Genomic DNA, 24,266 nt, shown 5'->3' with positions numbered 1-24,266 from the left:
AGGCAGAAGAAGCAGCAATCATATTGTGTGAATAGTCCTGGCAGTCTCTCTCCCTTTCACTGCATCTTCGCTCCCCAGCAGGACAGAAGAGATGCCCTTCATTTCTGAATTCAAAACTTAGAATAGAGAAGTGACACTCGTACTTTCCATTGTTCTGATACACCTCCCCATGTCTCAGCTGGTCACAGCCAAGTCACACTGGCATATGTCAGCTTGGATGAAGACAACAACCAATTCTCTATATCAGCAACTACACACTGCTACAGAGCTCACCTTCAACAATAGCACATTTGCCTTCCCTCTGGTTGTACTTTCTCTTGGAGAGGGAGACAGAGCAATCAGAAGGGTGGCAGTAATAGCAGCAGGCAGTCAGGGCAGCACAAAAAATAAATCAAGGGAGAAATCCTTATTAATTCCTTCAGACTCCAGAACTACTCTCAATCTCCAGACTAACAGTATACTACCTAGAGATATCCCCACTCCCTGCCTCCCTGTCATGCTTCAGTGTGACCTTTGGTATTCAGATACTGACAGGTTACTGCTCTCCTTCCCCTTCTTGTAAGAGTTCATTATAAGCCTAATAAACAAGCTTAAGCTCCACCTTCAATAAACCATCTACTCCACAAGTGACATGCAAGCTTTTTCCCTGCTCACCTAGCAAACTACAAAACACTTCAAAGCTCACATTGGAAAATCCCCAAATCCACCCCACAAAACTTTGGCCCTAATCCACACCACACACTGCCTTAACCCAAAGAACCTACCCTTTTACTGTCACAGTTTCAGGCAGGACATTACCTGAGGGATTGTACACCACTCTTTGCCTTATCACCAGCATTAGTTCAGGAAATTATTTGACCACAAGACTAAGTTTTGCACGTAATTTTGAAAACATGTAAACTGGATCATTAAATATTTACTGAAGATGTTACATGGTTTTACATGAAGCTTGGTAGCTATGTAATGCTTAGTTGAGGCATCTAGTCAGGGCCTGGGAAAGGAGGAGGAGAAGATAAAAGACCTCAGAGTGGGAAGAAGGAAAGAATAGTTAATCCCTTTTCTCTCAAACAAGTGCTACAAAAATTATAAACTTTTCCATGACTGCACACAGAGTTCCTGCATAAATGCCCTGGAAAGAGTCAGTGTAGTGTTTCTACAAGCATGCTCCACAAATTTTATGCTTGGAGTCACTTTCCCAGTCCCTCGTGTCCCACACACACATTAGACTTTAGCTTCCCTGTTAGTCTATTAGCTGCCACTTTGTTTAAGGAACCCAATTCCCTTACAGTACAGGATGGAAAAAGGAAGTCTAAAGACCATCACAATCCCCTCATCTCCAAATCTCCTACATTAGTATTTTTCACAGCATCCATCTGATACATCAGCTAGCAACGGAGTATGAACAGAAACTAAAGCTTGTAAGGGAATTACTAAACATAAAAAGAAGTTTTGGTGACACCAAAGAGTGGCAGAGTTTCTCTAACCAAAGCTGAATAAAATTATTCAAACAGTTCTATGTTAAAGAGCAAGATCCAGGAGCAGTTTTACCAGATGTCTACAGGAACAGGAAAAGAAAAGACTTTTTTTCCCCCGCTTATCTTTTCACAACAAATTTGCATGTTTCCAACTTATGCATTGCCATAGCAGGATTTTGAACCTATACAGCGTAAGGAAACACTATGAGGGTGACAAAGCATGGTACAGGTTTCCCAGAGAGGTTGTGGTGTCTCCCTCCTTGGAGATATTAAAAAGCCATCTGCACATTGGTTCTGAGCAACCAGACCTAGGTGGCCCTGATTGAGCAAGGGGTTGGATCAGATCCCTTCCAACCTCAGCCACTCTGTGATTCGGTGTTAAACATTCTCTAGTTCAGACCGTCACCAAGAGCTGACCAGCCTTTATGATTTTTAGTACCCTGTTTGTTAAGCATGACAGTAGGGTCATGTAGTTATACATATATATACATACACATATACACATATATAATATACACCCAGTTATGCCTGGGTAAACCAGACCACTACTCAAAGACTCAGAGAATGGTGGGAGAGAAGGAATAATGTGAGGAATGAAAGATGAGGCGGGGTCTAGGGAAGAGATAAAAAAATAATTTGCTAGTTAGTGTTTAGCGACCTTTCCTTCAAAGTTTCCTAAAACATGACATCAAGAAGACAGGTTGCTGGAGCTGACAAGGCACACACCTTTTTACTGGATATGCTAGGTCAGTACTATAATTATATCTCTACAAGATACACAAATACGGCTCAAGGAGCCATTTTTCCACTTTTTTTTTAAACAACTCTTTCAACCAGAAAAGCAGTTTTGATCACGCTCAACAAGAGTACCTTGTTCAAAATGAAACTCTTGTACAAGAATCACATCCTATGCCACAGACAAGTGCCTAGTTATCTACCATGGGAATCAGATTTAACAAGGTCATGACTTAAATATAATTTAAAAAAATTAAAATACTTATATTGCCCATATATATAAAAATATATATAGTAAGCTTAGTTGCAACTCTCAAACAGTAGCAGACTGAGGCACAACTACCCCATTTTAGAGAAGAAAATTCAAGGTAAAAAACATGTATCAGGTAACAGGTGTCTGTGTAAGCAGTAAATTTCAATTAAGAGACATATACAGATAGACAGATAGATCTTAATTAAAAACTAAGGAAGCAACATCCTGGCTTGATGCACTATCCACTGGCCCAAAGTCCAGCAAGTACATCTAGCAAGTAACACTGCTCCACAGCTTCTGTGCAAGGCAATGTCTACTGAAGTGGTTGTAGCCAATCCCAGGTGTCCATGCAGAAATGAGTTACACTCCCTAAGAAGCAGAGGCCTGTTGGGCAAGGGTTACTGCAAGGGGGATGGGGCTACTGCAGCCAGCTTGGCCAGCTCTGGCCTAAGTGCAGCCTGTGAGGCAATGTGAATTCCTTGGCTCAAAGTGAACACCTGAATTCTTTGGAAACCACAAGAATCCAGCACAAAAAAGGCAAATAGCCCAGAGAGGCCAGTGTTAATTAGGAAGCCAGGCTACCGAAGGAGGGAGTGCCACAAGGCTGAGTGGTGTGAGCTCAGGTGGCAGCATGGCAACTGGTTGCAGCTGCTGTCTAACCCCAGAGTGAACTCTCGTGTTCCTCTGGAAAATCTCCCCAGTCTGCTGCTCCTTGGGCCCTTTGCAAGAACATTTGGTTTTCAGCTCAGTTTTGCTTTTTTTTTTTCCTTTAATCTATTTTTCAGATTCAGTGTAAATCTGAATGAGAAGTTCCTGCTGGGCTAGGACCCTTACAGCTATTCAAGCTCAGAAATAGGGCTGCCTAAACAAGGTTGTTTAGCAAAAAAAGTAGACTATAGAGAAGTCCCCTCCAAACAAGGAGCCATTTCACTATGAATTCCCCACATTAAGTGTCAAGCCCTCATTATGCCTGCAGGTACCAAGCAAGACAGGTCCACCAAGCTCTTTTCTGTCCCATAAGGAAGTACATAGAAGGAAGGGAAGTTAGACAGGAGAGAGAGTTGACAAAATAGGGAAGGCTCACAAACAGCACAAGCTATTCCTGGCCCTATGTTCTCTTCAGCTGTACTTCAGGCACAAGTCAGGCTTGTTATTCTCTACTTGCATGAACACCCCTCCAAAAACCAGCATAATCCACCAATTCAGCAGCTGGCTCTAAGAGCTGCCTTGGGACTCCCCGTAACTGGGCTTGGTGAGTCACCTTCAAAAGCATGTCAAAAGTTTATAATTAAGTCTGCAGTTTATTAACAATGTACCTCTTATTCAAAATAGGATACAAAAGGCATGCAATATATTTACTGAAATCACCTGTTTTGGAAGTCTCAAATAAATAAAACTACCTAGGTGCACGTATGACCAGATGACTGAATTACACCTTCAGGCAAATCTGGACCAAGTTTGCCACAATCATTTCATTTTCCAAACCTACACTTTCGATGCAAAGGTCCCAGGTACAATTCTCCAGGCTGTGAATCACAGATGACCAATCTAGATTATATTTGTCCTTTCCAGTGGAAAGTTACTAAATATCTGCCAATTGAACAGCAGCACATTCTGTCTACTTTTTTTTTTTATGTACTAGAAAAGTGTTCAACACGTTTTTCAATCCAACAGGAGGATCTTAAGTCACCCAGTACCACAAGAAAAGCTGAATTGTTATACACACCTGGGTACATATTCTTCCCATCTCCTTCAGAGGAAACTTTTCTCACTCTTCCACATGGAAAATGAAATACAAGGTACAAATGTTGGATCCATAATCCCTTACTTCTCCTCAGCTCTGAAGCCTCAAATTCCACTCTAGATCATGTCATGACACATCTAGCTGTGCCAAAAGAAACTAGGTCTAAAGGAGTATCTAGTCAAACATCACGAATGTGTGTTTATACCAAGTCTGTTCCTTTTAAAGATGACTACATCTTACTATTTTCTGATAGCACTCCTTTTCTGATAAGGTCACCAACTTTACTGAAACAGTCAGGTTCCTCTTGGAGTATGCAAAGCATAACACTGGAAGGGAACATGACCTTTCAGACAGACTAAAAAAAAATTAAAAAAAAATTAAGAGAACAACCCAGAAGGTCACCCTTACTACAGTTCAGAGACTACCTGCCTTCAGAAAGCAAACTCAAAGCATGGAAGTCACCATAGTGCACCAAAAGCACTAGCAGAGGTTGCAAAATCAGATTCCTTTGTTCTGCTGGTGATTTTCACCTTAGATTGCTTCAATATCACCTTTGATTCTAGATCCTGATATTACCTCCCAATTCTCTGCTAAAAATTACTTCTACTCTTAAGCAGTCTAAGTTTTTTTCTTAAACAAAGAATTAAGAACAGCTTCCACTCCAAGGTTAAAACATTTCCCTCTCCATGCACAACTAAAATTTTGTCCCAGCTTTAAACCAAAGCATTACATGTGAGCAATAAACGGTCTCTCCGAACACTTAACTTGCAGTCAAATGGAACACAAAAAGGCTAAATAGGAAGCCATAATCCAGTAGCTCCAGGTTCCTTAACTCTCATCAACTGAATCTGCAAATCTAGAGCATGGGGAAAATCCGAATGGCTAAAGCTAAAGATCACTAGTGCCATCTGGAGGCCATACAGAACAGCCCACCTGATGTTTTGTCAACCTCTGCTCACCTTGAATGTTGTCCTCCCAAGAGAGCTTGGACAGCGCTTGCTGCACGAACACATCAACTCTACAGTCACAGAAGATGGGAAAAGCTTAAGGGTAATTAAAGATACTGGTTGCAATAAGCTTATACCTATCATGTGAAACCAGTCAACTATAAGGCTGACTGTAGCTGACACTTCAGCTGAAATTGCTCAGTGGGCAATTGAAGCTTAGTAACAGAACTAGAACTACTCTCCAGAGTCAGGACCTTGGAAGAGAGATAACATCTCATTATTTCCTCTATACCAGTTTCCCAGTTGTACTGGTAGAGCTGACTTATACCACAGAATATATTAAGATACCTAATATCCCATTTATTCTCCATATACTATCTACCTCTCACAGAGAGCTGTAAGATGGGATGCAATTTGAAGGAAAGGATAACTACCATTTGGTAATACTGTGGTGTCCTGTTCCACTTCCCTTGTATGTCAACACCATGTGCTTCAGATTTGATTATCATTTAAACAAATGAAATCTAAACACACATAAAACTGTTCAGGATTTCAGAATGCTGAAAAGTGATTTGCAAGTATTACTGCCACACGGGATCTTAGCAAGATGGAGAGTCCAAAATTGTTGAGACTGATGCTTCTGGATGGATATCCAGAAAGAAAGTTTAAGTTAATTGTTCAGGGTTGACTACAACACTGTTTCAAGCTCTAGAATTGAATACTCTGACTGTCAAAAGAACAAAGGAATTCAGCCAGACAGCCTCCAGGTTATCAAGCACAGACTCTGGCTCACAAATTATCACAGATTCATAGAATATCCTGAGTTGGAAGGGGCTCACAAGGATCATCAAAACCCAATGCCTGGTCCCACACAGGACAGCCCAAAGACTCACATCATGTACCTGAAAGTGTTGTCCAAATGCTTCTTGAACTCTGGCAGGCTTGGTGCTGTGACCACTTCCCTGGGAAGCCTGTTCCAGTGCCAAACCACCCTCTGGGTGAAGAACCTTTTCCTAATATCCANGAACTCTGGCAGGCTTGGTGCTGTGACCACTTCCCTGGGAAGCCTGTTCCAGTGCCAAACCACCCTCTGGGTGAAGAACCTTTTCCTAATATCCAACCTAAACCTCCCCTAAGAACAGATCTAACTGTTGTGTTCAACTCCTTAATGCACGGGTATAAAAACAGAGCCAGACTTTTCTCAAAGGTGCATAGCAGGACAAGAGGCAACAGTCAAACTGCAACAAGGGAAATTCTGGTTAGATATAAAAAACGCAGACACAGTGAGAATGATCAAATGTTGAAACAGGTTGTCAGGAAAACTACAGAAATTCCATTCTTGGAAGATACTAAAAACTTTATGGTATAAGGCTGCAGAGCATGTGCCCAAACTTTGAAGGTCTTAAGAAGGAGGTTGGACTAAAAAACTCCAGACTTCCCTTTCCACCTAAATAATTTGATGATTGTGTCTTAAGGGATTCACCAGAACTGTCTAATCCGTGTATTTCAGCAAGAAGAATATACTTATGTCCTTCCTCATTTACTTCCCCAGACCTCTAATATTGGACTGGAATTGTTAAAACAAAAACAAACAAACAAAAAACCCGACATCCCAAACCATACACAGCCCCGTTTACACTTCCTCCTTCCCCACCACAAGGAAAATATGCTACTCTACTGTCAGAGATAAAAATGCACACTTATCCTCAGAGTAGAACACTTGTGTTTATACAGATGGATTTTTCCAGAAGTAAACTCCTACAACAAGATCAGCAGAACCACCTTTAAGACATTAATGATGGTGCAAATCCTGTTTTGAAGGCCTGCTATGCACTGCCCATTCTAAGAACATCCTGCCAAAAACTCTTTTTTCCCCTTCTCCACTTTCCAAAAACATGCAATATTAGCAATTAACAATTTAATTGCCAATTCTCAAGAGAAAAGTCTTGCATGCCACATATGCTTAAGGCTCCCTTTCTAGAGTGAATACAGTTGTCAAGCTTTCCACTGATGAAGATGAGCTTCTCTGTTCTGCCTCCCTTTAGGGAAACAATCTCTTCACATTATCTTTGAAGCCAGAGGCACATCACAACACACCTGAAGGGTATTCATCTATTTAAAGGGCGATATTTCTTGTGGGATCATTATTAATGTATTCTTTGGGATTCATTATCTGCTTTGGATAAAGATAATTTGGATTGAGTATCTACCCAAGTCAGAACCACGGCAGGCACGAACCCTAGAGATATTCACTCTGAATACATCGTATGCGCTTATAAGACAGATACAGCATTACTTAAAACTGTGCAGAAGACAGTCCTAAGGTGCTCTTTTCTCTAACATAACTATAGTTAAAATTCTAATCTGTTGGAAATTCAGAGGGGTGATTGCTTCAAATTTATTACTTACGGCACCAAGCCTGTCTGAGCTCAAGATGCATTTGTACAACGCTCTCAGGCACATGGTGCGATTCTCGGGGTGTCCTGCGCGGGGCCAGGAGTCAGGCTTGATGGTCCCAATGGGTACCTTCCAAATCAGCATATTCTATGATTCTATAAATATTTAGCTAAACTTCTGTGATGAAGAGAAACAGGTCCTTTTGGCAGATAAATACTCTTCCTGGGGAATTTTTGGTATCTTTCATGAAAATTAGTATCTTGCAGAGTAAAACCATTGAAGTAGTTTAAACTCACTTACTGGATACTGCAGAAAATACAAATACTGACTTAGTATTTAGAAGAGTAGTTTAAAGTATTAAAACAATCACCAATACAGCCATCAACAGTTCTCTGACTGCTCTTCTTTTTTAAGATAAATTTGAGAAAGCCTGGATTCCCTTCACCTTGGAGAATGGAGAAGGGGCACAAAGGCACCAATAATCTAAAGAAGTTTCAAGAAGAATCCAACCTTGAGAATGAACATGCCAATGACGATGTGCTTGGCCATTCAACCCTTAAGAGTTGAAAACTTGCTTTATTTATTACATATGTAATAAAATTCCTCACTCAAGATCTAATAATCTATATAAAGAAAACCGATGGGAAATGGCATGATGAAGTATCATATATATATAAACTCTGCAGAATTCCCTAACTGGCACTTCCCTCATTTACTATTGTTTCAGGGGTACAGATCCAAGACACGTCTGGATCATCAAGTGCAGGTACACTGAAATAGAACAGTCGTCCCCTACCTGGCCAATCCTTCCTCATAGAGATAGATGACAAGTGGATCGTAGGATGTAACCAGAACATAGAGGCGCACATCGAATTTGAAATCTGAAATACAGTTTTCAAGAGTCAGTGACTGCAAATATCTTTCAGACATCATATCCAGTTGAGGAATTTCAACAGACCCTGAGAGTAATAAACCATTATCTGCTGCTGACATAGGTGCCTGAAGCTTTCCCAGTTGAAAGGCTTTCAGGTTTTAACGAATTCTCTAGTTACATTTTTCTGGTACTAGTCAAAGCTAGACCACTCAGTTATTCAACTAAATTACTGTAAACGTTAAAGAGATCCTCAGATGCAAGTTGGGGGAAGAGAGAAAAGCAATTCCTAAGCACACTCACCATCTATGAGCAGGGGGTTGTTGATGTAACGAGAAACCAGGATGTTGTCTTCCACAACAATCTGGCTTGGCTGCAGAGGAACAGAAAATTCAACAGTGAAAAAACAGGAGGCTTAAGGAATAAGATGACAACTAGACCAAACTCATCATTTTTTCCAGTCTTGCCCTCCTAAAGCCACCCTGTACCAATCACTACATCTGGGGAGGGAAGAAATAAAAACAAAATGAAAAAACTTAACAGTCAGTCACAACATATTTAAGGTAATTAGATCATAATCAGAAGTCTGGGAACGATTACGTTGCCAAAAAAACCCACCCATTGAATCTTCCAGTGTAATGTTCCTTAGAGTAGAATACAGATTTAGCAGCCACGTGGCAATGATGTAAAATAAGCAGGAAAAAAGACATATCTAAGAAGTGATTGTTATTCTGTTTGCTCCTCAAGGGTTAACCAAACATATAAAGGAGAGGTTTAGAAGACACTGGAAGGAACATGTAGCTACAGTTGGTAAGGAAGTCACAAGTGAAGAAAATGATTCCTCCTTTATAACAAATCCTGGGCTGGTATTCAACCTTCTTGCCTACATGAATAAATACTGACTACAGAGGCTCAGTTCAGGGCTCCTGTGCCAGGAAGAAGCTACCCTTTAGGCTCAGAACAGAAAGCTCTAACTATGACAAATATACATTGCAATGTCATGGGATCTGTTGAAAAGGCTTTTACTTTTTGCTGTATGCAAGCCTTTCTTGGGACCAGTTTTAACTAGTCGTACAAACAATTTCTTGTACATTTTCTTGTCTTCAGTTTGCAAAAGAGCCAAGATAACCACATGATCTTGCCTTTATCCAATTTTGCATGTGTTCAGCCACAACACCAGCATCATGAGCAGGAAACCTAAGCATATAAAGTGCATTTATACAGTGTGAGGGAACAAGCTAAACTTCCCTCAGCACATTACACAAAAGTGACATCCTGTTCTATTATGGATCAGAGAAATGCAAAGGTTTGTTATTTTGTTAGTGGAGGAGGGCCGCTTTTAAAAACTTTCATGATGAGATTCTAGAAGACACTCCTTTAATGGCATCACACTGAAGGAAACTGGCTTGTGGGCTAAACTAGCTGAAGTGTTTCTGGAACAGAGATAACACACAAAGGGATATTGGTCCCAGAAGGGTCTTTTCCCCAGGTCATGGTGAACTGCCATTGAGCCTGAGCTCATTCCTCCCTTTCAAGCAAAGAAAACTGAGTGCAGCTCTGGAAATACTTACCTCATACACTTGGCGAATTGCTCCCTTATTTTATGGGAAATGATCCAAGTAGAGAACAGATGAGGCAGCATGACCCCTTCAGTGCAAGGAAGGCTAAGGGGCTTCGAATGAGTGGGGAAAAAAAAATGACTCAACAGTCAGTTTCACTGCTGAGAATATTTATTGGAATCCCCTCGTGTATTTGGCTCCTTTTCAGATGTGTTTGTTACCTATGACAACCTAACTCCCTGCAAAGCCCAATAAGAGCAGAAGACAATAAAACCAGCATATTAATTCAAAGAACTACCCTCATTACACCTCAGGAAGGGCACACTGGCCTTTAGATAACAGCTTTAAGATTGACATACTTCCTACTGTATAAGGTTTCCTTTTAACTAGTCTTTTTCAAGGGAAAGAGGGAGACAAGGGGTCTGTTTGAGGACTGTTCAGGTCACACAGGGAAACAACTAAGGAGAGTTCTAGAAATCTTCCCAAGGCCAGCCTACTGTCAGCCACAAGGAGAGTATGAAGCAGCACAGCTTCCCAAACTCTCTCAGGGAGTATAAACTTACTCCTAATGAGCTAAGACTTGAAGGTAGATTGCAAGATAAGCATAGCATACAAAGAAATAGATTGCTTTTAGTTACACAGCACAGGTCCAGGTAGGCTTTGCCAGCTGCTCAGGGCTGTTGAACTGCTTACCAACATATGGTTGAAATTCAGAGTAGGGACAGTGTCTGGTTATGTTGGCCTGGAAGCCAACATAGTTTTGAACACAGCGTTACCGAAGAGCATTCCTTTTGCTGAACACTTACATTGTTTATCAGGTAGACACCTCGACCCCTGGAAGAGGCCACGGGCTTCACTATCCATGGTCCTCTGTCCTTAGAATAGGTATCTGGTTAAAGGAAAACAGCACAAGTCTGAAATACCTTCCATTTTGCTTATTTGCAGAAAAACAAGAATGTTGCCTACATTCCTAAGCCCTATGCCTCCTTTTGGCACTTCTCTCTTCAGTTCTCCCGGACGTTAGTCAAGGATATTGTGAAGCTGATCATCAACAACCCTGTGCACATAAAGCTCGATTTTGGAGCCTTTGGCCCACATCAGCTTCTTGAGGACTTACACAGGCACAGAGCAAGCAGCAGAAAGAAATCATGTGGGCTTTTTCCATTGTCTTTCCAGTTTCCTTTAATTTTGTCACCTTAAACGCTGGCATAATCAAAAGGCTAGGATATTAAAAGTAATTCCCTTTCCCCCACCCAGTTATTTTGCTTTAGGTCTGGGCATCACTAGCCATTCACTTACTGCAGAAGTCCTGATACTCTGTCGGGAGGATAAAGGTCTGAGGTAAGATATGGAATGTCTTGAATCCATGGGCCAGCTGCATACGAGTGACATTCCTGTACAGTCTGTCCTTTCGTGTCAATTCATACGACCTGAAGTCCCAAAAAAAGAGACTGTATCTATTTTTTTTCCCCAATGTTACAGCAACTCTTTATCCTAGATATTAAAGTATCTTAGATACTTTAAGTTGTCTAAACCCTAACCTGCAATACACATTAGTTTTACTGTCCTATCACTGTATTAATATCCTTTGTAGCACTTCTTGAAATTCCCAAGACAGACTGAAACACAGCAAACTGTTGGAATGCTGGTTGCAAACCTTAAAATGGGACATATGACTATCTGTAACTGAAAACCCAAAGTCCCAAGTACTTTACTTACACCATCAAATAAAGAAAATAAAATTAAAAATCGAATAAATCCAATATTTGGGCTACAGACAAGCACTTCAACTCAAACACTACCTCCCCAAAACCCCAAAGACCATTTAGAATGAAGACAGCATGTGGCACAGGCCCAGTATGTTGGGACGTTATCATGTATACTCTATTTTTTAAGGTATCTATATTCAAAGTTTTGCAAATCATCACAGAGATATTCAGCAAAACATGATATCAAGGCCTTACCTAGGGAAATGATTGACTTTCTGAATATCTGTAAGGGAACGCAGCAAGTAGGGCTTCAAGTGTGATCCTGTCCACATGAGATTATAATCAGTGCTATTAGGGTGAACCTAAAAAGCAACATAAACACACATACAAAACCACAGAACTAATGAAAAGCAACAGCACTGGTCCTTAGGTCTATGAGACCAAAGTAGTTCTAGTTTAAGACCATCTCCTCTACGCATCTCTAATATAAGAGTAACTCCAGCCAAACTCCTGCCCTAAGCTATTTCTGTCCTGGGAAATAACCGTGTCATATTTTTCTAAACAAACTTGTGAGTTTGTTCTTTTTGTAAACTATTTAAACCCAATTTTTAAAGCGTTTTATATCTCTTCAGGAAACTTGTGAGACCAATTCCTTAATCTGGTGTTATTCAGAAAAAAATCCACCCTAAACACACGTCTCAAACTGTCATTAGGGGCATACAGGAGACTTTTTAGAGAAAGATAGGTGATGGAAGAGAAATGCGAAACTCTACACCAATACTTCTGTGACCTTGTAAAGGCTGAGAGATTAATTCCTTCAGATCTTTCCAAGGGTATGAGATGAGGCTTTAAAAGCAAAAAGATTAAAAAAACATTACCAAACTTCATCATCCCTTTTTCCCTAATTTTGCAGGTTTAAGACTAAAGGGTACTCCTTTGAGAGTGCAGAATCATGGCATATTTTCAGTCTGACAGTCAGAGTACTTTAAAAAGAAAAAAAAAAAAGAATTCTCGAGGGGGTCCACAGCAGTTTCCTGGTTCTAACCCTGCAGAGTAAAAAAAAAAAAAGCCAACCCACAAACAACAAAACACAAAAAAACCCTAGAATAACAACATCATCATCATCACCTCCCAGCCCAGCACATAACCAGAGGAGAAGTTCATGGTACTCACCTCATGGAACCCATGGGCAGTCAGAATGCTTCGAACCAGCCGGCTGTCTGTTCGCACTATCTTGTAGGACATGTGGTAGCGCTCTGTTAAGAGGCAATGAGACATGATATTAGAGTCTACACCTAGAATAATAAACCAAAGTTACTCATGTTACCAAAGAAGAGAAAAGGACTCAGCATAGTACAACTGCATTTAATTCACAGAGAGTAACAGCACATAACAGGGAAAGGGTGATAGGAAATGCCTATCCATCTCTTGGAGCATTAACTCCAATGATGTCATTGAACTAACTTATCCTTAGTTATAAAATAGTTGCACCACTGAACCCTATTGTATCAAAATAAAGCACAGGACATCCTAACAAATACACGAAGTATTTTTTTAAACATCCCTGTATACAGACTGTTTTATAACACTCCAAACATGATTTTAGCTCTTTCTTCTCTATTCAAGATCAGTATTTCTAGCTAAAAGTAACCTTATGCCTCTTACTGACATGGCTAGCTTATATGATCACCTTTTAGATCACAACAACCCAAAATAAAAGACAATTTTTGTTTACATCTCATCCACCTGTATTGATCTTCCAACAAATAACTGCAAAATGTATCAGGATATAAAGTAAATAGGACAAGGAGATAAAAAGATAAAATCAATACCCAAGTAGAAAGTCATAAAAACAAAAGCAGTAAACTCTACTGGAGGTATAAGGTAAACTTAAAGCAAGTAGCAAGACTAGAAGCCAGTTGTCATATAAAACAATGTGGCAATCCATAAAAGTTCCAAGAGAGAAGAGACAGAAATTGCAATGCTAGAATGACTCAAAAAGGCACTTTAAAAATTGGTTCAAACTGAGAATAAAAAGGTGGAGATTAGATTAAACCTCAGGAAATATGTTCTATCCACAAAAATAAGTCAAAAGAGTAAGAAGTATCATAATCTGGGACCAGACAAAGCAGAAGGAAACTTAATGAGTTGCACTATTCAGCAGTAGACTTGTTAAATCACTTGAGAAAAAGCAGAAGAGACTCCACACTCCAGTTAGAATACAAGTTACAATTACCATCGGCTTCTGCCACCATCCACGTATGTTTCTAACTCACATGAAAAGGATCAGGAGTTTCCACATATAAATCACCTTCTCCACCCCTTACCCCAGTGAGCCAGAAGCATTTCTGCTTGGATAGCATATTAGAAATGAAGGCATCAATTACCTAAGAAAGGAAGAAGCAAGAGAGGAAAGAAGTGTCAGCACCTTCACAGAAAGAAGATTTTAAGGTTTTCTCCAACTCAGCACATCCAAAATAAGCACCCAGCTGTACACACCCAAAAGTACTAACTCTCTCAATTCAAAGTGATTGTTTTTAACAAGCTAGCCTCTTATTTAGAGGCTCTCCCTTATTTGACACAAGACAGGTTTGGTCTCCCAGTTCAAGTGCTGCCAGCAATCATTTTGCTTATGGCCTTCTCTCACTTGTGAGGCTGTAGATGCACAGATCTGTTACTACAGCTTATTACTGTTCATACAACTGTGAGGTTGGTTGCTTTATTTCCCAGTGAAACCACCTCAAAACTCACTGCAATGACTGATTTTAAAGTTCTTAGCTATAGTGAATTTATATTCTGGTTCTAAATTCCAGCATAGCCTCCACGTTCAATTTGAAAGCAGACAGTTCCAACTCACAACACATCAAGAACCAACGGAGGGACAAACACAGACACTTGTCACAATCCAAAAACATCATACACATTCACCAGTGAATCAAGCATTTCTGTACATCTCAGTGCTCAGAGACAAGAGAGGATTGCAATTTCCTTCCTACCACGTCCTCTGTCCTCTTCCACACCACAAAGAGAAGAGACTTTCACCTCATGCCTTCAGGCCGAAACCTGCCACATAGTAACACCCACCTCCAATGAGGCGGAGGTAGCTGTCCTTGGTCAGAATGGCTTCAGCATGAAACACCAAGACAGGGATCCGCCTGCAGCCACCACCGGTCCACTTGATACATGGATGATCCCTGAAATGACAAGACAGTCAGTATAAGCAACTGCTGAGCCTCATACACGCAAACGGTTACTTACAATGAGGACACAGCAATTCTCCGTACTTGCCCATGTTTGCCTACCTAGCCTTTGGGCAGGACACAAGCAAACACACCATGGCAACAGAAGGATGGTGAGGAGGATTTTAACACAGCTAAGTGACTTGCAGCTTGGATGTGGAAAAATACATGTAACATTCTAGTTGTTGTCTATCCTCGTGTGTTTGACAAGTAGGACATCTGTGGTCAGATAACACAGGATCTAATAGACTCTGAGGCACCCTACTGAACATGCCTGAAATTCCTATCCTGCTGTGGGAAAGGTCAAAGCATAGTGGTAAGCTACATCTGCAAGAATCCCTGAAAAACAGGTGTGAACAGCAGCTTCAAGTGACTCTCTAGCAAGGACCAAGCTCCACAGTGCCTGTATCCCTCCTTGCGTGCCTCTGCCCAGGTGCTGCTTTGGGGATCCCACAGTTAGCAAGGTAACGAAAATAAATTTACTCTCTGCATTTTGGCCATGATTTCATGGTTGCTCCCAAGCCCTGCCTGTGCTGACTTGCATACCCACACACACACTAGGCATCTGTGGTGGTTCCAGGTCCCACCCTAGCTGGACACCAGGTACCCACCAAAGCCACTCTATCACTCCCCTCTGCAACTGGGCAGGTGAGGAAAAAATATAATGACAGGTTCATGAGTAGAGAGAAGGGCAGGGAGAGATCACTCACCAATTACCATCATAGGCAAAACAGACTCAATCTGAGGAAATTAGCTGAATTTACTACCAATCAAAATCAGAGCAGGATAATAAGAAGTAAAACAAATCTTAAAAACACCTTCCTCACCACCCTCCCCCCTTCCCAGGCTAAACTTCATTCACAGTTCTCTACTTCCTTCCCCACAGTGGCAAAGGGAGACAGTGAATGGGGATTATGGTCAGTTCATCACATGCTGTTTCTGCCGCTGCTCAGGGAGAGGAGTCCATACCCTGCTCCAACATGGAGTCCCTCCCACGGGAGGTAGTCCTCCACAAACTTCTCCAGTGTGAGTCCTTCCCCATAGGCTACAGTTCTTCATGAACTGCTCCAGCATAGATCCCTTTCCACAAGGTGCAGTCCTTCAAAAACAGGCTGCTCCAGTGCAGGGTTGCATGGGGTCACAAGTCCTGCCAGTAAACCTGCTCCAGCATAGGCTCCTCTCTCCATGAGTCCACAAGTCCCTTCCAGGAGCCTATTCCAGCACAGGCCTTCCACAGGGTCACAACTTTCTTTTGGGCATCCACCTGCTCTGGCATGGGTCTCCTCCAAGGACAGCCTGCCACACCGTGGTCTTCACCACAGGCTGCAGGAGAATCTCTGCTCCAGTGCCTGAAGCACCTGTTCCCCTCTTTCTTCACTGACCTTGGTGTCTGCAGAGCCGTTCCTCTCACATATTCTCACTCTTCTCTGAGCACAATTACCTCTGCACAATAACTTTTTCTCTGTTATCACAGAGGCACTACTACCATCACTGATGGGCTCAGCCTTGGCCAGCACCAGGTCCATCTTGGAGCTGGCTGGCATCGGCTCTGTCAGACATGGGAGAAGCTTCCAGCAGCTTCCCCCAGAAGCCACCCTGTAGCTCCCCTGCTAACCTGGCCACGTAAACTCAATACAGCATCCTTGGTACTCAGCTATAAAGGGAATCTTCCAGATCACCCTCTTTTTGGGTTGTTCTTGCCAGCCTGAGTTCTGTTTAATTCGTATTTATTTTACTGAGTACAATTTGGGAAAAATCTCACGAGCTTTCACAGCTACAGTTCTCTGAATGTATAGCCTGAAAACAGCATCTATAATTCAGGATAAACCACAACTGCTGGTATCCACACAAGCAGCCCTTGCAATGCAGGTTTCAGCCTCCAATTTCAGAACTGCAAATCAGTGTGGTCTGCCTGGTTGTAATCCTGGACTCTGAAGTGCACAGAAAGGCACTAATGCAGAGTTTGAGAGACTAGAATAAGCTTGGCTCAACACAATGGATAAACTTGTGTGTTCTTCCTTTTTAATTCCTGTCAGATACAGTGGAACTCAAGTCCAGAATTCAAGAACAATGTCCCCAGTCCGCCACTCAAGCCACAGGCTCTGGGATACGGTCATCAGTTCTGTGCAAAACAAACAAGACAGCACTGGGAACTATCGTCTCCTCAGAGGAATTAAGAACACATCAAAGAAATTAAGACCTGTCACATGAAATTCTAAGATCACCCAAAGGAAACCTGTCAACCTCCCTAAGCAAATAAAATAGGCTGCTTATTACTCACTGCGCAAGGAGATTAAGAAAAAGTTAACAAAAAACAGAGACTGAGGAGTTGGAGAGACATCTTTATCTACACTTACAAGAAGAAATACAAAGACTGGCAGAGATACACAGAAGCATTTGTCTAAAGAATGTGCAAGATCATTGTCTGCCAAAGGTTTGGAGAAACTAGAGAAGACAAAACACTTCCAACACTTAAAACACATGAACAGAGATAAAAGGGCAGTATTCTGGTGGTGGTGCATCTCCATCCCACCTCTTCCTAGAGCTAGAACAAGGGCTCTTAAATGTAGCCTTGGTCTCTTAACCAAGTTATTACCATTATCACCCAGACAAATTAACTTCATAGCACTCCCATGTGCTTCCACTACCTCTAAAATATAGTTAAAAAAACCCCAGAACCTACTACTAGGGTGTAATTAGCTGTTAAGACTGGAAGGGACCCAAGAAGCTTCCAGAATTTACACTACAAGCCAGAGCCTTATGTAAGTGGGAAATGAGCTGAGGCAAAAGGACAGGAGTTTATATTAAGCCTGTCCTGAGGATTTGCAGCAAGGCTCAATCCTCCCACTGACAGTCATTCATTTCTAGCATAACCCTTGGCCACTTGATGCAGACACACTTTTAAAGTTACATTCTAGGTGAAGTCAGTTCTGGACCTTTCCATCCATGAGGATCTAGCAAGTCCAAGCCAACCACTTGGTATGAACTAAAATTCCTCTAAATGCCTTCAGTTGCTGCAGTTTGCAACTGGGCACTTAGGCACAACGTGCACCCAAAAGAAAACTAACAGGACATGTTACAGCTGAAAAGAAAAGGGATGCCACTCTGGCAAAGAATAAGGAAGCAACTTCTTCATAAGCAAAGATAAAACAGGTTACTAAACAAAGCTGGAACAAACATAATTACTTATACTAGTAAGTAACATGAACTCTAGCAGTTGAGTTCTCACAAGACAGTTTTTTGAAAGGACATAGAACATTGTATATCATTCTACTTTACAGATTCCTATTCTCTGCAGCACTAAAAGCTAAACCAAACCAAAACAAACAAAAAAGGACATAATCAAAAAAGTTCCCAGCTTAGGAACATGACAGAAAGAAATCAATGAAACTGCAGACTTCAGAGCAGCCAAGGAAAAGCTGCACATCCAACCCTGGTGAATATGGTGGTCTTTCAGGCTACCAATGTAGGCAGCCTGCCCACAGGCTTGAGGCCCAAACCAACCATCTTCCACTTTATAGGTAGGAGGGTAAGAAATGCATCTGTCTTTTCAGATTAGTACAAATCCTGCAGGAAGCACAGACACATAAAACAGTTCAAAGGTTTTTTCCCTACTTACTCCAGTCCATCTATAGCATCTTCCTCCTCCTCCTCTGAGGATGAGCCAGTTTCCTCCAGATCTTTAGCCATCCCAACTGGCATTTCCTCTGGGAGTTTTCATACAGCCCAGTCTCGGTAACCTCCAAAACTCCCTCCTGGAGATTCAAGGGCTCTTGCAAGAGTGGTCACCTGCAAAAAAGATTAAAAGCACGAATGCACAGCTGAACAGGGCAGCGAGAGAAGCGAGATAACTCCCACCTCCTACCAGTACATATTTCTCGCAGGACAATCAGCGAGCGTATTACAGGCTGTAAATCACCTCCTAGCCAGGAGAATAAATGAAGAACCCTCACCGTCTAAGAGATTACTCCCCACCTGCCCGTGAGATCGCCTAGAGCGTGTACCGCTGAAGCACGTCCCGTCCCGTCCTGTCCCGTCCCTGCCTTGCCCTGCCCTGCCTCTGGCCGCAGACCCGCGCCAGGCCGGCCCGGCCCAACGGGAAACACCCGCCGAGACCACCCCTTCGCCCGGGGCCAGCCGGACACCGTAACGCCTCCACCGGCCCAGGAGCGGCCCTCCGGTCCCAGGGGCGGCTGCGGCCCGGTCTACCCCGCGCCAGGCCGAGCACGGCGACATCCGGCGACCCCAGAAGCAGCAAGAACGGAGGGGACCCGCACGGCAACAAGTCGCTGTGCTCGCTGTACCTGCCCCGCGCAGCCGGACCGGGCACACCCAACGACCCCGGCCCCTCCCGCCGCTTCCCCGTTACTACAACAACCGACGGGCGGCGGCCCCGCCCCGGCGCGCAGGCGCCCCCCGCCGCCGCACTGCTCAGGCGCGCTCACCGCCCCCCGCCTCCTTCCGCGAAGGGGGTGGGGGCCGGGCCCTGGGTAGAGGTGGGGCCACCTCCCTCGCTGAGAGGGATCCGATTGGCGGGGGTGGCCCTTACGTCACGTGGCGCGCGCGTGGAGCGGAGCGCAGCGGCCAATCGCAGCCCCGCGCGGTGTCGCGCGCGGGGCGCTGCGGGAGCGCCGTCGGTAACGGGCCGAGTCCGAGCAGCGGGAGGATGAGCCGGTTCCTGAACGTGCTGCGCAGCTGGCTCGTCATGGTGTCTGTCATCGCCGCCGGGAACACCCTGCAGAGCTTCCGCGATCACGGCTTCCTCTCGGACAAGCTGTACACCGCCAGCCCCGGCCTCGGTAAGGGTCGCGCCGGCCGCCCCGGCGCCTGGAGCTCTCCTTCCAGCCATGGGCTTTGGGCTCTCCTCCGGTCCCACCTGTGGGGCCCGGGACCCGCCTACTGCGCCGCGCCGGCAGGACTGGGGGCGGCAGGCGGGGCCATGCGTGGTCTCCATGTGCTCCTTCCTTCCTTTGCGCAGTGAACGGGCTCCAGGCTCGGACCTTCGGCGTCTGGACTCTGCTGTCGTCAGTGATCCGCTGCCTTTGCGCCATTGACATCCGCAACAGGACGTATGTAAAGAAACGCCCGATCGGTTTGCTTACTAGTCATAGCCTGAGCAGCTAGCTTAGAGGGCAGCGCGGAAGAGGTGGGAAATCAAAAGCTATTCCTAAACGTCCTGTAGTGTTGACAGCCTTCCCCTGAAAAAGCTCAAACACCAGTGCAGGATTTGCGTGATAGCAGCTGCTCCCTTCTGCCTCTGTGGGGACAGCCTGTGCATTTGATTTCTGTTCTTAGCTCAGGCAGAAATCGGTAGATCTGAGAGCTTCTTACTCTCACAAGTTTCTGAGCTCCAGCTTGAAAGCGTTTTCTGATGGTGTTTCTGTTCTATTGATGAAGCAATTGCTAATGCTGATGCTCAATACTTTTTGTACTATGACAGCTCAGCTGAAGACTGTGGCAGATTGAGGCGCCCCCTTGCAGTGGCCTTAACCCACTGCCTTCTTCCCTACACGCTTACCTAGGGCGGAGGACAAGGCCTGAGGTGCAGCCTGGTGCTGAGGTGGGAGGCAGGCCATTTCTCCCTGTGCTAACAGAAATGTTTCTGAGAGGGATTTCTAAGCAGGCTGACTCAGGATCTGTGCTAGGCAAAGCCTTTATTGGAGGTTGCTAGAACACACTCTTTTGTCACTGCTTCCCTAAGCTCCACAGCAGAAGTCACTGTTCACCTGGCAGCACAAACTTGGATTGCCTAGGCTTGTCTGAGGTAGGGAGGTGCAGGGATTCAATTATATGTTTTTAGGGTGTGGCGGCACACCAAATCCCATTAAGTTGGTTGTTCCTTTGAGGGATTTGATCTTGGATCTCTTGGACCTGCTCCCTTTCATCAGCTGTGGGCCCTAGGGCATAGCAGAGCACAGGTGGGAAGACATGTTGGGTGATGCAGCCTGGAGTCAGCCAAGTCCTGTCACCCCAGTTCTCTGCTCACCCTGTTCTCACCCTCTTTTTGTGGTTTTTGTGAGAAGTTGCACATACTTCTCACTTCACTAGTGCCCTATTCGTGCTCTCCTCTCTTCACCTGCCTTCAGGCCAGATAATGCCTGTGACTTTCAATGCACCACTGAACACTCGGCCCCATTCTCCCCTCTGCTGTTGCCCAGGGAGTTTTTGCACCTCACTAGGCAAGGGACCAAGTGCCCTCTGTGCTGACAGTGAGGGCAGAGGGGACAGCATGCAGGTTTGCTTCTTTTCCACTCAGCCATACTCATGCCCATAGTATGATATGATAACCTGCTTTCTTCTGCTCTCCAACAGCCTTTATCACATCACGCTCTTTACCTTCTTTTTGGCCCTTGCTCACTTCCTCTCCGAAGTCTTTATTTACCACACTGCAGCCCTGACAATTGGAGTTATGGCACCCCTCATGGTAGCAAGTAAGTATTGCTCTGTATCCTCCCCCCACAAACTCCCCTTGGAGCTATGACCCCCCAGAAAAACTCCCCATTCAGCTACAGGCTACGGGCAGGGATGAGATGGTCCAGCATTTTCTACACAACTCATCCTGTATCTCCATTACAGGTTTCTCTATTATGGGGATGCTGATTGGGCTGCAGTACCTGGAGGTAGAAGCACTATCACAAAACAAGAAGAAAAACTGAAGATGAGGGCTCTGTATAGGTCAGCGTCATCCCCGGTCTTCACTGCCAGACTTCCACTAAAGCTCAGCTGAACTTCTCCAGGACACCAGTCCCAGTGGTGGATCAGTGTTGGACTCTGTCAATCACTGTTCATTACCAAGTCTTTTTTTCTTGTCCAGGCAACATTTCAACTGACTGATGTCAAAGACCCAGAGGAGTTTGTGTCAAGCTTGTGGGGGGCATTTGATGACTGACTCCCTGGATAGCAGGCAAAGTCTCAGGCGTGCCCAGTGCACTAAGGACTTCTCTCCCAGTGTAACTGTAGGGAGAAGGTGCAGGGCTATCCAGGATTCACTGAACACTTTGGACCAGAAAGAGAGAATAGGTGCTACCCCTGGCACTGCCGTGTAACTTGCATGTATGTGTTCATCAGGGGCCATTTCTAATAAATGACAGAAAACTGCAGCATGCTATGTTTGTCTTTCTGCTACACAGAAGTGGGTAGAGGATCAGAGCCGACAGCGGCTTGTACTGTATGTTGCAGGATACATCATCTCTCTTTACAGCAAACCTACCTTTGCCTGACTCCTTCCCACAAAGTTCCAGGTCTGACTGCTCACATCACACACGTGAAGAGGGTTGCTGCAGCTCTCCCTTCCGCAGCATGCTGGTGATAGCAAATTTGAACTATGCATCTGTGAGCAAGGACTGAACTACCTGTGTAGTGAACTATAACTGTAGAAGATGAAGAAAACATGAACAGGTTGCTTAGACCTAGACAAAATAATGCCCAAAACAGTGGGCTGCACACAGAAAGTAGGAAACAACCAGCAGGAACTCCTAGCTCGGAAGACAATTCACATGCAGAAGAAAGAGAGGAAAAACACGGAAGAAAAGAGCACAGCAGTAGCACTGGGCAGAAAAATGATTTTTCCATTCTGCAAAACATTTCAGCCTGTTAAAAGAGCTACATGTAGATTGTTTCAAATATTTAATATGAATCTGTCAGGTTTCATTGTACACTTCCAATGTGTTTACATTAAAACTTCTATTTAAAATCATTCTAAACCCCCATCCTCAATCCCAAACTACCAAAGATAGGACTTTAATCATAGAATATGCTGAATTGGAAGGGACCTATCAGGATCATCAAGTCCAATACCTGGCCTTGGGCAGGACACCCCAAGAATCACGCCATACACCTGATAGCATTGTCCAAACACTTCTTGAACTCAGGCAGGCTGCATCAAAATGCAATGTATCAAAGACTGTTATAATTTCAACCAAAAAATATTTTGTCAAAAATGGTATGTCAGAGAGCAGTATTTTTAACTGTTCCACCTCAGTGCAGTTTTTGTCCCCTCCTTCAAATGATAAATGAATAACTGCGTGATTTAAGGACACTTGATGTCTCCACCAGGGGTGGGATGCTGCAAATGAAGGAGAAGTGATGTAAGGATCTTCATTTATGTTTAGAAGATAAGCAGCATACAGATGGGTAGTGTCTATAAGACACAAATGCTGGTAAGAGGGCAGCTTCTACACTGGAGCAAATCTGGATTCCCATCATACCCCTCTCTATGGCTGTGAAAAGCAACACAGCCTTGGCTGGTTTTCTTAATATAACACTTCACAAAAGTTTCTATGTACTGTTGAAACATGCAAAAGGCACTTTTTTATTAAGATGGAAGACAGTCAAACTTGTGGGTTGACTCACTTCTATTACTAATGTAGTGATGAGCTAGGCTTAGGTTGCAGAACTAGTCTTGCCTCCAGGTAGAAGGAGGCATATTGGTATCTCTCAATTACTCCTAATATATAGGGACATCAGGCCAACCCCAGTGAATTCTGAGCAGAGGTTTATCCAGACTAAGAGTGCTTCATCTGGGAAAGCCAAATAATAAAAACAGAGCTGGCAGTGGCTGATGCACTGCTTTTCACTTGCTGGTGATGTACTGAGGCCTCCACCATCACCTGTGCAACACAGAGGATCACAGGCACCGAGGCAGAGCAATCCCTCTTCACGAGAGCTTGCTGAAAGCTCTTCCAGGTCTACGCACAAAGTGTGGTCCAGCTTCTGCATTTCATGTCCCAGTTGGCCTGTGAGAGGAGGCACAGCCACAAGCAACGTGCCACCCTCATGTGCTCAGGGCTAGCCCAGTACTGTGGCTTTTCTCAGCACATGTGCTTTTTCCAAGCATACATGGTGGGATGGGGTGGGACACAGTGGGTTTTCCCAACTTTTTCTCCCAAGCAGCAAAGTCTCTAAAATAGCAAGATGCAAAGGTATAACTGAAGAGAGCAATGCCCTTCTTGTTTTGCTCTTTCACATTCTCCAGAAGCAGCTCACTGGGCTCCTGTCCTGATGCTTCCTCCCGACCATGGGGCACATGTCACAGGAGGGTGGTGCAGGTAGCAAAGATGGGAATGAGGAGGGCTGCATCTCCCAGCTCTGCCACCCCTCCATTTCACAACCTTGATTCCTCAAGAACTATGGGATTAGTGTAAGCTTCTGGCAACACTTTCTGCAAGTCAGACAGAAAAAATAATATGGTTAGGATCCTGGGTGGCCAGACTCAGGCTTCAGAGACATCAGCTGACCAGAGTCTGCCTGATTTTTAACTCTCTGCTAGTGTGCAGAAATCCCCAAAGAAGAATCACCATCCTCAGAGAGTGAAACTGGTTCCCTCTTCCTTTTCCAG

General features: G+C 43.9%; 3 protein-coding genes across 16 annotated transcripts in view; 1 reads left to right on the top strand and 2 right to left on the bottom strand.

Moving 5' to 3' along the window:
• Window positions 1–19,481, bottom strand: part of TTLL5 (tubulin tyrosine ligase like 5) — a 139,150-nt gene extending 119,669 nt beyond the window's left edge. For 8 of the 12 annotated variants that reach the window (XR_001878194.1, XR_001878195.1, XR_001878196.1 and 5 more), the window contains exons 1-9: window positions 19,234–19,342; window positions 18,549–18,718; window positions 14,775–14,884; window positions 12,864–12,946; window positions 11,946–12,052; window positions 11,281–11,411; window positions 10,788–10,870; window positions 8,726–8,795; window positions 8,348–8,432 (exon numbers count right to left, since the gene is read on the bottom strand). Coding sequence is in view for 9 of the 12 variants with exons in the window: in XM_017835683.1 (XP_017691172.1) it covers window positions 8,348–8,432; window positions 8,726–8,795; window positions 10,788–10,870; window positions 11,281–11,411; window positions 11,946–12,052; window positions 12,864–12,946; window positions 14,775–14,884; window positions 18,549–18,631 (752 nt within the window). In the remaining 3 variants the exon portion in view is untranslated. Of the gene's footprint in view, window positions 1–8,347; window positions 8,433–8,725; window positions 8,796–10,787; window positions 10,871–11,280; window positions 11,412–11,945; window positions 12,053–12,863; window positions 12,947–13,926; window positions 14,078–14,774; window positions 14,885–18,548; window positions 18,719–18,933; window positions 19,048–19,233; window positions 19,343–19,374 lie in introns of those variants that run through there. The other 4 variants (XM_017835686.1, XM_017835685.1, XM_017835689.1 and 1 more) reach the window with 4 other exon arrangements.
• Window positions 19,482–19,507: 26 nt separating this feature from the next.
• Window positions 19,508–22,029, top strand: CUNH14orf1 (chromosome unknown C14orf1 homolog). 2 transcript variants are annotated; one of them, XM_017835698.1, is made up of 4 exons: window positions 19,508–19,728; window positions 19,908–19,998; window positions 21,242–21,360; window positions 21,506–22,029. In XM_017835698.1, exons 1-4 carry the CDS (start codon window positions 19,596–19,598, stop codon window positions 21,583–21,585), a joined length of 423 nt encoding a protein of 140 aa, XP_017691187.1. In that variant the 5' UTR covers window positions 19,508–19,595; the 3' UTR covers window positions 21,586–22,029. The 2 variants fall into 2 exon arrangements, with proteins under 2 accessions (XP_017691187.1, XP_017691188.1); XM_017835699.1 differs by lacking the exon at window positions 21,242–21,360.
• Window positions 22,030–22,398: 369 nt separating this feature from the next.
• The window catches only part of FLVCR2 (feline leukemia virus subgroup C cellular receptor family member 2), a 38,856-nt gene continuing 36,988 nt past the window's right edge, over window positions 22,399–24,266 (bottom strand). For both annotated transcript variants that reach the window (XM_017835696.1, XM_017835697.1), the window contains one exon: window positions 22,399–24,089. Coding sequence is in view for 1 of the 2 variants with exons in the window: in XM_017835697.1 (XP_017691186.1) it covers window positions 24,033–24,089 (57 nt within the window). In the remaining variant the exon portion in view is untranslated. The remainder of the gene's footprint in view (window positions 24,090–24,266) is intronic.

This window comes from Lepidothrix coronata, unplaced genomic scaffold, assembly GCF_001604755.1.
Source record: "Lepidothrix coronata isolate B3197 unplaced genomic scaffold, Lepidothrix_coronata-1.0 Scaffold262, whole genome shotgun sequence".
Classification (NCBI taxonomy): domain Eukaryota; kingdom Metazoa; phylum Chordata; class Aves; order Passeriformes; family Pipridae; genus Lepidothrix; species Lepidothrix coronata.
The sequence above is the reverse complement of the archived record's forward strand: the minus strand, read 5'-3'. Positions and strand labels throughout refer to the sequence as shown.